At 34.2% G+C, this 13248-nt stretch overlaps 1 protein-coding gene across 1 annotated transcript in view; it reads left to right on the top strand.

The window, feature by feature from the left end:
* Positions 1-231: 231 nt before the first annotated feature.
* The window catches only part of ndl (serine protease nudel), a 28705-nt gene continuing 15688 nt past the window's right edge, over positions 232-13248 (top strand). Inside the window, exons 1-12 of the mRNA XM_089633032.1 lie at positions 232-324; positions 1333-1526; positions 1992-2239; positions 3157-3317; positions 4870-4997; positions 6197-6377; positions 6854-6919; positions 9116-9303; positions 9420-9718; positions 11151-11266; positions 12495-12654; positions 12755-12985. Of these exons, the coding sequence (XP_089489158.1) occupies positions 232-324; positions 1333-1526; positions 1992-2239; positions 3157-3317; positions 4870-4997; positions 6197-6377; positions 6854-6919; positions 9116-9303; positions 9420-9718; positions 11151-11266; positions 12495-12654; positions 12755-12985 (2065 nt within the window). The remainder of the gene's footprint in view (positions 325-1332; positions 1527-1991; positions 2240-3156; positions 3318-4869; positions 4998-6196; positions 6378-6853; positions 6920-9115; positions 9304-9419; positions 9719-11150; positions 11267-12494; positions 12655-12754; positions 12986-13248) is intronic.

Here is a 13248-nt window from a genome sequence, read left to right as displayed (position 1 = left end):
CTACACCGAAAATGTTGAATTCAGAATTCGGTGGACAATCCATAACTCCACATCCTCCTAATTTACAAAACAATAATTTACGGAATAGTGGCGCAAATTTTCAATTTGGTGATCACATGTCAGCTAGCACAGAAGAAAATAATGCAGGTGCAATCACGTCTGAAAAGATGAAGGCTGGAATTCAAGTTGTTAACCAACCCCGAATGCCCGCTCAGTTCCCAATATGCTATTATGGAGGGCAGTTCCCACCTGGACAGTACCCACCAGGCAGCTTTCTTCCAGGACAGTTTCCACCGGGTCCACCCAGACAGTCACAGCAAGGTGGTAAGATATATTCATACTACGATTAGTCTTTTAAAAGCACGCAACACTATACACATTATGAGCAACGGAACTTTTTCAATTTAAAAAAAATTAACTTAAAATATCATTCAATAAATTTTAAGAATCTAAAAAACATATGTATTTTTTCCAGGATTTGGAATCTTCCCAGGATACAATGTTCCATACCCATATTCATACGGGAATCATTATCCAACAGCACAAAATTCCCCATCAATTGGCCCTACGTATTCCGCTTCGGGGTAAATATTTTTATAGTAATTAATATGAGTTATAATAATGTTCTTCTGCTGCCCTCTCCCATCGGAGATCATATTTTATCAGGGCAAATATTAACCTGCCTAAAGCAACCCAGCTATGAGGTTGGGCTTCTTCCCCACCATACCTTCAATCAATATTTCCCACAAATCGTCAACAGAATTTGTTACTCCTCACGATGGCGATGTGACTAATGTACTAGCGATTTTTCCTTTGTGCATTGTTCCAATGCTTAAACATATGATGAATAATGTCTGCATCACTGAGACACTATAATAATATTTTTTTAATGATAAACTAATGTTTATAAGACAAGGTTTCTTGCACATAGCACAAAGGATAACAAATTATTATAAGCAATAATTACTCGTCTGAAATATTAAAAATAAATGCCGCCGACGGGAATTGAACCCGCACCTTCTGATATCCGGTCAGGTGCTCTGGACCACTGAGCTACGTCGGTTTATTTCCAACACGCAAAATAGTTCTACATGTACTAGTACTTCAATCAACAATTACCGTTTATTATTTATTATTTGTCACCTGTAAACAATCACCTTTGTTTTTGTAGAAAAGGCTTTGTTAGTGCTAAATTCACTATAATATAATGGTATCACTGACTATAAAAAAGATAATCTGTTCGACGAAAATATCTTTACGTCCATTTCCTATGAATTTTTCAGAAACAAACCGTCTTTTGTGGTGCCTGCTGGTGCTCAAATGCCCCCCCAGACCCAGCCGTATATCTGTACCTTCATGACCAATAATCCATCAACTTCTCCCCAAGTTCCATACAATTCTGGGTCTACAGACTACCGAACAGTAGCTAGCGTACAATCTGAGAATAAGAATTCACCAGAGGAAAGGACCCACCAAACTGATCAAGATGATGATGAACATCTGTCTGATCACTATAAAGATATGAAGTGAGTGTTGACATAATGACGTTTATTTAAATATTTATTTTCAGGTGGTCTTACATAAAACTACAATTTTTACAACTGCATCCTACAAAATTGAAACACCCAACACACAATATGTTTTGACATGGCTTCAAAAATATGCTCACAAAATATCCAAAAAATAATATCATCAACTTAAAAATAATAAATCCAATGACACACAGCCCAAAACTAACATTTTCACCTCCTCTCCAAAGGTCAAAAGATATAATAAAAATACACGAACTTGGAACAGGTTGTCCTAAGAAGTTATTCAGAGGCTTACACCACACTCCACAATATTATTATACTAGTGAAGTTATTCTAGTTAAAAGCGTCAAACACTTAATTTTTTTCTATTCTATTCGATGAGCATGTTATCAGTAAGTCTATAATGAAATCTTCATTAAGTGTGCAACTTTCGGCTAATTTATTTACATTTTTTAAAAGTGCAATGGCTAACAAGATCTACGGAAACCATTCTTTTCCCACCGCAAAGAAATCATCTTGCTCTACCGGGTTCAAGAGTTGCGCCAACGGTCGTTGCTATCCGGAAAGCATGTGGTGCAACGGGGTAGCAGACTGCCTCGATGCCTCTGACGAGACCCACTGCCCCTGTAAAACCAGAATAGCCAAGTCCAGAATGTGCGATGGCTTCTACGATTGTCCTTTGGGTGAAGATGAACTTGGATGCTTCAGTGAGTAAATTTCTAATACTATTCTATTCCACTAATAATGAGTAAGGTTTTCTAAGTTTTTGTAAAGCCCGGTAGAAAAGATATTGTCTCCTCATGTATAAATATTTCCCGGTACTGTTTACAAATGTTTACATTTTTGTCTTTGAGTTTAACTTTCGGATATCCGTTATTTATTTATATTTCATAATAAATATCATTTTTCAAATTAAGTTCTGTTAGGTGTACCTATCGATGTATTTATTTTATGCTTGAACGCTGTTCGTTTCGAAGGCAATTTAATACTGTGATAAAGTCACTGACGGACAGTTCTAATCTGCTTCCATTTCCAACGCCATTAATCACACTTCAGAAGAAAATGTCACGAATTAATGATAATATCAAGACTACAACTTACGACTGTAGCTAAAATACTAAGTTATCCAATTTAGTGTTAGCTGATAAATCGTTGAATATATTCTGTATATTTATTGTTGGGGTTTTCAATATAAACGAGAAGTTATAATCATTAGAGGACATTTGAAGATTCAAAATTCTGTTCTGTACCTATCTTTTCACTGTTCTATTTAGCAGTTGGAGGGTTTTTACACCAACTACCACTTTTTATATCTTGATTTGAAAATTTCTAAAAGTGGAAAATGAAGAGAAATTATTTTAAGCCTGGTTGTAGGACACAAACCATTTTCGGGATTTAATTAACAACCTTGGAATTAATTATTTTTCTCCTGTTTATTTTCTTGCAATCATTTAATACGTCATTTTTCTAATCTGTTTCTATTTTCTATCCTCTATTTCATGTCGTATTCCGTCCTAGTGGTTGCCAACAATAATTCATCTGTCAAAAACAACTCTTCTGCTTTTGTTAAACCTGAAAACATCTAATAAGTTTTGTAAAAATGAACATTTTTATTTATTCTTAGACTGTGGACTATTATCATTTAGCTGCAACGATAATGTACAAAGAGGAAAAGATTCCAGCTGCTTTAACATCGAACAGCGTTGTGACGGTGTTTTCAATTGCCCAAATAAAATCGATGAACACGAGTGCACCATGTTGCATAACAGCTTGGAACATCATGCGGTAAGAGTGTTTTCTGATCACTAAAGAGTATTTCGTTATGAAGGATTTTTTATTATTTTCCTTATATAGAAATAAACTAATATCATTACATTTAAATGATAGAGATATTGAATTCGTGCCCACTTAAATTGATAAAACTATGTGAACTTATTTTTTGTATAACGTAGTTGTGTAAAAAAAATCGAATGCCTTTTAAAATTCAGTGGACAGAGTACTATTTGAAGAGTTGTTCCTTATTTTTAATTCTCCAAAAAAGCTGTGTTCTTGAGAAAGGTACTTTATCTTTGAATATAATCTGTCTTCCGTGACTCTGCATAATAATTTCCTTTGCATAATATGCAAAGACGTCTGTTCAAAGGCGTGTTCTCGTGTTCGCGTACACCATTACACCATTACAAAGTGACAAAATACGAATTTCATATGTTGAACACTCATCAATCACTAAGAAGGGTCGTTTTGTGCCAAGATCTTTGACATCTTACGAATTAATGTACATAAGTGTGTACCTATGTAAGATAAATTGCGTCAACTTTGAGGAGGGCGGTCACTCCTCAAAAGTCTGTTTATTCGTCGCAAAGTAGGGTACTTGTACTTGATGCGAAACATGTTTACAAATGGTACATGCTCATAAAAAATTATTTAAGAAAAAAAAAACCAATATCGTTATTCAAACTGCGAAAACCCTAATTTTTCAGAAATGATATGTAATGTATATAATAATATAAATTAGTTAATTATTGGATAAGTTAATCTTATTTCTCATTTTAAAAATGCATGTTGTCTATATTATTTCAATGTCCTAAACGTTAACTTGATGTAACTTAATTTATTTTATAAATCAATATCATGTACTTGCTTTACCATTGTTACACTGTACAATAAATACCTAGATATATTTATATATTTGACCGGTCAGTGGTTGAGTGGGCATAGCGCTTGGGTCTCACCCGAGCGTCGCGTGTTCGATTCCTCGGCTGGCTAAGTCCTCCATCACAACACAAGCAACATTTTCGGCTTTCTGTGGTGGTAGTAGGAGATTTTCAAACATTGTTGGGTTATTCGTAACCTGGGAATGTTTGTCTTTCTTTTTAAAAAAAAAAAAGTTAACACAACTGTATTACTTACATTTGTATTTAGTTCGTGTAAAAGTCCACTGGGGTTTAAATAAATAAATAAATGATGCCCCTAGTCTTGTAGTTAGTTGTAAACTGCAAATACATTTGTAATTAACGCTATACACATACAACGAATTATTTTTTAGGATATATCCTCTTGGCCACAGTTTTTCCTGTCATATCACTTGTCATTCTAACAACATGGTCAGCCAATCTTCAAAATCTATCTACAAAATTTTACAATGGTTTCTTGCGATCAATTAAGATTTCCAGTATATCGTCCATACACTTATGTTAATACTAGATTCAATTCAGAACTGTATATTTGGAAAGGCTTAGTTTTGCTACGTGTTCACCCTCTGTTGGATTCATAAAAATAATAAAAACTCATTTTTTATCTATGGAAATAAATAATACTTTTATTTTTATCATTTCAGACCTATACAATTTCACATTCAAAAGGATTTATCCACAGAAACTATAAAGGAAAATGGTACCCAGTTTGTAATAATCCTTACAAATGGGCAGAGGACGCATGCGCCATAGAACAACATGACATTAACGAGTAAGTTTGCGTCTCGTAGATAAAAAATTACCATTATATTTACGATTTAGTGGCTTTTGAAAGGGTTACTTTTTTTACTGAATTGGACTTGTATCCTTAAAAAATATTATTACATCATGTGTGACCAATTATAGGTGAACATGAAAACAATTATAGTTTTTGTTAAAAATATATCTAGATTTGGGATGAGAGAATGTCTCCTTTCAATTTATTTTCCTTAAGTACTGAAAAAGGTTTTCATTAAGGTTTTAATTTAATTCAGCCATCATGTCAAAAATAAATGTGAAAATTCTTTTTTGAAAATCATGCGATAAAACAATAAATTTTGATTACACTTTGAATAATCAAAACTTTTTGTTTTAATTTGTCACTGTTATTTTTAATATTAAATTAAAAAACAAACTTTTATTGAATTATTAAATGACGGCCAACCAGGTTTCGCTTTTCTCTAACTTCATCAGCGCTTATACATGTTGGAGCAAAAGTAATCACTCTATTGAAAAACGCTATAACTTTTGCAAATGGGGTCAAATGTCAATTCGGTTTTAATATTTGTAAAGTAAACAAACGCAGAATACAAATCAATAACACATAAATCGGTTTACAAATAATTATAATTGAACAAGTTTCACAAGTAGTACCAAATTTTATCATTAAAAAAAAATTACTTCAAAAGAACGTCGGGTGATTACTTTTGCTCCATTCTGTATAATGTCATACATTTTTTTGCTTCCTTAAAAAACAAAGACTATTTTTAAACTTCATACACAAATAATTACAAAAAAATTAACTCTTTTCGAAACGATCTTCTAGATCTGCAGTCTTCTGAATTAGAAAAGCTGCTCAGAAAAAAAAATGATTTTATATCCAATTTTTAATCGCTTTAATATTGAACTCCCAATGGTTTATACCACGAACCGCTACTGCTACCCACCCTTTATTCCTTTATTTTTCCCAGAACCTGCTCTCCAATATTTCCTTAAAAGACTATACACACAGCATTTGTAAAGATGAAATAGACTTGTAAGGAAATTATTTTCTTCAGGGCCTCATGTTTGAATCTAATGTTAAAAAAATAAGCATGTTTGACAAAATAGGAGAAAGGTTTATCTTTGAGAGCTTTATCCCTTTTTTATTTAGACTTCCGGGTGACAAGCCAATCTTATATTGTTAAATTAATTTAATTCACATCTTTCTAGGCCTCCTTTTGTTCAACTTGTTCGTCAACCCGAACATTTCCGAGGATTATTCATTTCATTGGAGAGTGGTGAGGAGCCAAAGTTCTCAAGAAATTGTTTTAATGGCTCTTCCGTTTTCATAACATGCCCTGAACCAAAATGTGGAGTTACCTCTACTGTTCTAACGCAGACCCTACGAAAGGTACCATCTAATTTTACACACTATTTATACAGCACAATATAATACGGACAAAAAAAAATCACAAGATGAAATATACATTACATATCATCCATTATAATAATATTACTAGGGAAGGGGAAGGAAATGAAGGAAGAAAGAGGAAGGTTTGGAACTACCTGGTTATTCAGATCTCATCACTAAATACGAATGGCGGTCTTTCACCGGGACGGTACTGAGAGTATCTACTACTCTGCTAATTCTTTTGGCGATTCTGGCGCAAGTTTAAAATAAACTTGTCTGAACCTTCCCGGAGCTAGCATGTAAAGATCTGAGAAAAAACAGGTCTTCCTCTTCCCCAGCTCCTTTCCATTTCACTTCTTTGAGCCTCAAAGGAAGCTTTAATAATTGGGGAAGCCGTAGTCCCACTGGCTCCAGATTGTAGCTCTTGTGCGGTGTTTAAATACAAAAAGTTATAAAGCTTTCTTTTTTCTTTTCAGCTTGATTTTGATAATGACCTGTACGATAGACGAAGACGAGATATGTACGAGAATATGTTTGAGACAGTAAACTTGTTTGCAGAAGAATTGGATTACCTTGTACATATTTCTTATGAACCCGTCGTAAGCGATTCCAGCAAAGAATCACATTTTTACGATTCGGTAATCAAGCCGTCCACTAAACAAAATGACAGAAAACCAAATAATAAAAATCAGTATGAGTTTTATGCATATGAAATTAAACAAGACCCAAATAATGGAAAGGAATATCGAATTCCATTTCAAGTTAAACAGCCTGAAAATTCTTACAATAAAGCACCATATTCCTACCTTACTAACGATGAGTTATACAATGGAATGAACAAAATAATAGAGACTTTGCCTTACATTTATGACACTCAGCAAGCAGGAACTTACAGCCATCCTAGTGGTATCCCTATCAATTACGATAATCATTTTGCAAACACTCACAACCATCAAAGTAATGTTCCGAACAATTACGATTATCATGGCGCAGACTCGTACAACGAACATTATAATGTTCCAACCAAATACGATGCTCATAGTGCAGGAACACGTAACCAGCACATGAATGTTCCAAGTAATTACGATATTCATAGTGCAGGCACGTATAACTATCCTAGTCATCCAATACAATACGGTATTCATGGTGCAGGCACTTACAACAAGCAAATTGATGTTCCATATAATTACGTTACTCATGGGGCGGGTACGTACAACCAGCATATTAATGTTCCAGTAAATTACGATACTCATGGTGCTGGTACCTTAAATCCCGCTTACCACATTCCAATAACTCAGCACCATAACGCACCCGAAGGTTATAACCAGGTTCTCAATACAAATGTTAATTATGAACATCATAAAAAAACAATGGTTGAAACAACACTATCACCAAATGTACCACCATATGAACAACCAAACGTTCTACCAAGTATATTATCGTATGAGCCTCCGACTGTACCCTCAACCGTATCACCAGTAAAATCCGATGCTAACCCAACAGAGCCTCCAACGTTACCTCACTATAAACCGCCAACTGTACTCCCAACTATACCATCCATTAAATCTCAAACTTTACCACCAAGTGCAATGACTGAAAAATTCTCTATCTTTGAATCTAATCCCTATGAACATCAAAAAATAACTTTTGGGTATAATTATCCATATGAAACAACCGTTCAATACAATTTACAAAAGAAAATCGAAGCAGAAGTCAGCAATTATGAAGATTTTGGTAATAATCCCATTCAAGTTTCCACAACCATCACACCTCAAACTAATTATTTGGTGGGAAGAGATCAATTATCATTAAACAATTATCAACATACTATATACCATCAACCAATTCACCCTCCAGAAATTTCACACTTCAGGGAAAGCGTTGTCGATGAATTTAATCAAATAAAGCCCATGGGTTTTTATGATCACTCTCTTAGTGAAGATTCGTTGCTTCAGCGAAGTAATCTCAAACCCTTCAACCATCCCCAAAATGATAAACCGGACACATTAAGTCACAATAAAGAAAGAACTTCCAACAAAGATGGAAAACTAGAAGATAGTTTGGAATTTTTAGAACATGATCCAATAATTAATGATTCTAAACATTCGATTGTTGAAGAAGAACAAAAGTTGAACCATTCTATTCAAAAATCTGTTACAGATGAACAAAATTTTAACCATTCTATTCAAACATCTGTTACAAGTGAGCAAAAGTTTAACCATTCTTCACAATCAGTTAATAAAGATGAAAAAAGTATGAATCCTTCTAGAGAGGCAAATTTTAAAGACGAATCAATGACGACAATGGTTTTCAAAGATGAAAAACAATTTAATCATCCTAAAAAACCTCCGACTGAAGCTGAAAGTGAAATAAAGTTTAACCATCCAACACAATCGATTTTTGAAAATAACAGTAATGTGAAATATTCCACACAATCGATTTATGAAGACGATCAATTTATAACTACACCATCTATTGTTGAAAACAAGCAAAAGTTTAATCATTCTGCACGAAAAATTGTTGAAGACGAACAAAATTTGAAACAATCAGTACAATCAACTGTTGAAAGCATACAAAGTTTGAATCATTCTACACAACCGATTGTAGAAGACAATGAAAAATTAAGCCATACACAATCGATAGTTAGAGATGAAAAAAGGTTAAATTCGACACTGATTTTTGAAGATGTTCAAAAAACGAATCATTCCACACAATCGAGTTTTGAAGCTGAACAAAAGTTGGAGCCCACTGGCAATAATAATAGAAGTAGTGCAGACAGCCCTAAGGTTAGAATAGTTGGCGGAAAACTATGTGAACCGGCTGCATGGCCGTGGATGGTAGCCATTTACAAAGATGGTGTATTCACGTGTGGAGGAGTCCTTATCAGCGACTCTTGGGCATTGTCAGCTGCGCATTGCTTCGATAAGTAAGAAAAAACTTTTTATTAATTACTACTTTGATTTCTTATATATGTTATTCTTTCGCGATTGTCTTATTATTAGTTCTTAGTAAAAACGCTGATCGCAACATTTTTCTGCGTAGATTCTGGAAGCATTACTACGAAGTCCAAGCCGGCATGCTCCGCCGTCTTTCCTACTCGCCCCAAGAGCAAGCCATTCCCGTGTCTAATGTCATGGTGCATGACGAGTATGACAAGGAGAGCATGCAGAACGATATCTCGCTGATGCGGCTGCGCGAGCCCGTCACGCTTAACCGCTGGGTGCGGCCCGCCTGCCTACCGTCCGAAGCTTCCGCAGGCCACAACTGGAGATGGGGACCAACGCCGGGCTCCATGTGCACGGCTGTTGGATGGGGGGCTACTGTAGAGCATGGACCTGACCGTGAGTTTATTATTACCCAATGCCATTACTGTACTCCTGGAACTTTGAATTAACAAGTTCAAATTCGACCGACTCCTTCATTGGAGTGTAAAGTTACAAAGTAACAATGAAAGATATTTTTTACGTTACGATTCATCGATGTAAATAAAGTGTGAAAATGTGCCAATCCATCATAGTACGAGGTATTATTAACCCTGCCTACTATGATGGAGGAATTTTGGTAGTGGCTCTAAATATTGCATATTAATAATAATAAATAAGCAAGGTTTTAATAGAGTTAAAAAAATGTTTCAATAACTAACCTAATTTTAGCAGAAAAGTCATATTGTTTTTATATAGATTATTCCTAGACATTCTCTTCCATAAATAAAATAGATTTAGAGTTTTAAAACAAGATTATTTTAGTTTTTTAAAAGATCGTTGGTTTTTAACTGTCAGGACTTGAAATAGAAGTCTAACCTAAACTAACCTACTGTTAGCAGAAAAATCATATTGTTCTTATGTAGATTATTCCTAGACTTTCTCTTCCATAAATAAAATAGATTTAGAGATTTATAACAAGAATATTTTAGTTTTTTAAAAGATTGATTGTTTTTAATTATCAAAAATTGAAATAGAAGTCCACTTCGAAAATTCCATAAAAATCAATAAACCGAAAGGAAAATTTTGTGATTATTATTTAAGGGACGGACATTTCAAAATATTTCAATTAAGGGATAAGTTTTTAGAAAGTTTGGAGAGTTTACAAAAGTTTGGGTGAATCATAAGTTTAACAATAATCATTTAACCGCTGGCATATTTTGCAATTTTTTAATATTATTATAATGTTATCTATTTTACATTTATTATTAATCCACATATCCACATATCAATTACTTTATTTAAAGATGACACAATCTTAAGTCGAAACGACGTAAGCGAAGAAGGCATGTACAAAAGTATGCGACGCACGGCCCTGGTGCATTGAAAGGACCTCTGATCGAATTTGCCCTATCTAGGCTTAGAAAATTAATCTTTTAGATTTGTTTGATTTTGATAAATGAATTGCTAAAATCTCAGATGTTTCAAACTGAATACCTCGGGAAAGTACTAATTCATAGTTTAGAAAAATAAAAACTTGTCTTTACCGCTAATTTTATAGTTAAAAAAGTTTTTTAAAAATCCTAACCGTTTTACGTAAAATATTTTAATGTTTAGGTACTGTTTTTATTAATCTCAAATATAAATAACTTTCATCCGTAGATGTCGATGTAAAAATTAAGGTATTGAAGTTACAAATTCGTCGGAATTAATTTAAATGTTATCAAACCCCCGTTGTGTCGCCTTAATATCTAACACATTTTCAAACCGTGAAAGTTAAAATGCGTAAGGTCTGGGATCACTGGGTTCATTGAGATCATTGGGTTGTGGGTTCATTCAATTTATTTTCCAGCTGATCATATGCGAGAGGTGCAGGTTCCAATCATGTCCCACTGCAAACGCGATGAAGACAAGCAGGGAGACGAGATCTGCGCTGGTTTCCCAGAAGGTGGAAAGGATGCTTGCCAGGTAATCGAAATTTGTAAAATTTGTCACTGACCGGTTTCAATGCACGAATGTTTTGAGTGGAGATTAACCGTGTATTTGAAAAAAATGCTTCCACCAGAGATTTTACAATTTCTCTGCCTATAGGAAATCTCGTTAAGAAACAGTATTCTATTATAAACTAGTGTTTGTAAATAACGAAAATTAGACCTTTTTTTTGTTTAATCCTAAATTTAAAAACGAAATTTCTTAATTTATAAGTGAATCATCTCTCGTTTTTATTTACTATTAAAGTTAGTTTTAGAATACCAGTTCCGACTTTCCGCCGACATTAAAAGTTAACTCAAACAAAGGGTATATAATTTACATTAAAACGTGTAAGGAGCTGATAAAGTTTTAAATTAATTGGCGTAACACATTGTACAGAAGGGTTCTGAGAGCGACTGACACAAATTAATATCACTTCGTACATTTAACACTGAGAAAGTAAGGCGGCAAATTTCACAATCACATTAAAGGGCATATTCATTATTTCTGGAAATAAAAGTAAAATCACTATCATAAATATGGTTGCTATTACTACGATTTATACATAAAATAGGCCTAACAACGCAACGTTGAATTATGCTCATAAAATAAACGGCAATTTTCATCTGTTCGAAATTTAAATTCATAATTTCAAACATTCTTAGCTCAAATAATACGAACGGCATTGGTTATTTTATAGGCGAATTGTTTTACACTTACTATTCAGAGAAATTGAGTATGACTAGCAAAAAATAGAATACGACCTTTGATGAAATCAAAGCCAAGCAGAAGAAATTCAGAATAATAAACTTCGTTTGCCAAACCAATAATATGTACTTCTTCAAATTTATTTCATCAATAATATGTTGTCTATTATTTAATAATAGCGAAATATTAGTGTGGTTAAATAACTTACCTTACGGTTGTTTTTGACATTTTATATTTTTGCTTGCATGAAATTATAACGCAATTACTCTTCCGGGCCATCTGGTCAAATTCATAACTCTAGACGCTGAGAAATGCACAGCTTTGTTTAGACATTCGAAGAGATTAATTATGTAACCATGGACGTAAGTAGGTATTGTAACAATATGAAAGAACTTTATGAAAATTCTCATACGTGTAAGAGAAAAATAGTGAATACATACTTATTTTAATAAATGGCTTACCTTTCCAAGTCTTGGAAATTTTATGCAATTATAATATTAGAATTTTTTATTTGTAGGGGGACAGTGGTGGCCCATTCATGTGCAAGAATCCTCAAAACCCAAAGCAGAGCTATGTGGCAGGGATAGTCAGCCACGGGGACGGATGCGCAAGGGCCGGAGAGCCAGGAGTTTACACTAGAGTCAGCAAATTCCTGGATTGGATCCGGGAGAACATGGGTGAGTGCTAATAGTACACATTGTATCACTGCATGCCTGTTTCTGAACTTATGGGAACTCGTGGATAGACCGGCAATCATGAAAAATATTTCTCTTTTAGTTGAAGACAACTTCCCAAATCGGAGACCTCGACAAGACTGTCCAGGATTCAGTTGTGTTTGGGGTGTTCGCAGATGTCTCTCAAGAAAAAAACGTTGTGATAAAATTGTTGACTGTCTTGGAGCTGAAGATGAAGTGCACTGTACAATTTTCCAAAGAAATGATGAAGAGTCGGAAACAAATAGTGAATCTAATGATGAATCTGATGAACATTTGGGGATAGGACACAAACGTACCACCAAAATATCTCTGGAGGACTATATTAGCAAAATTGAAAAAAATATAAGTACTATGGAAGTTGTAATGGCAACCTATCCACCCGATGTAGAAAGGGGACATGAACGTACTACAAAATTATCTCTAAAAAATACCGCAAGTAAAAATAAAGCAAATACTAGTAGATTTCATGTTGTTATGGCCACCTCTGCGCCTAGTGTAGAAGCACAAAGTATTATTCCCAAACCCGAGGCTCCGAAATTAAGATACATTTTTGAG

Source organism: Hesperophylax consimilis, chromosome 6 (genome assembly GCF_061612785.1).
Source record: "Hesperophylax consimilis isolate HC1 chromosome 6, BYU_Hcon_1.0, whole genome shotgun sequence".
Classification (NCBI taxonomy): domain Eukaryota; kingdom Metazoa; phylum Arthropoda; class Insecta; order Trichoptera; family Limnephilidae; genus Hesperophylax; species Hesperophylax consimilis.
The sequence above is the reverse complement of the archived record's forward strand: the minus strand, read 5'-3'. Positions and strand labels throughout refer to the sequence as shown.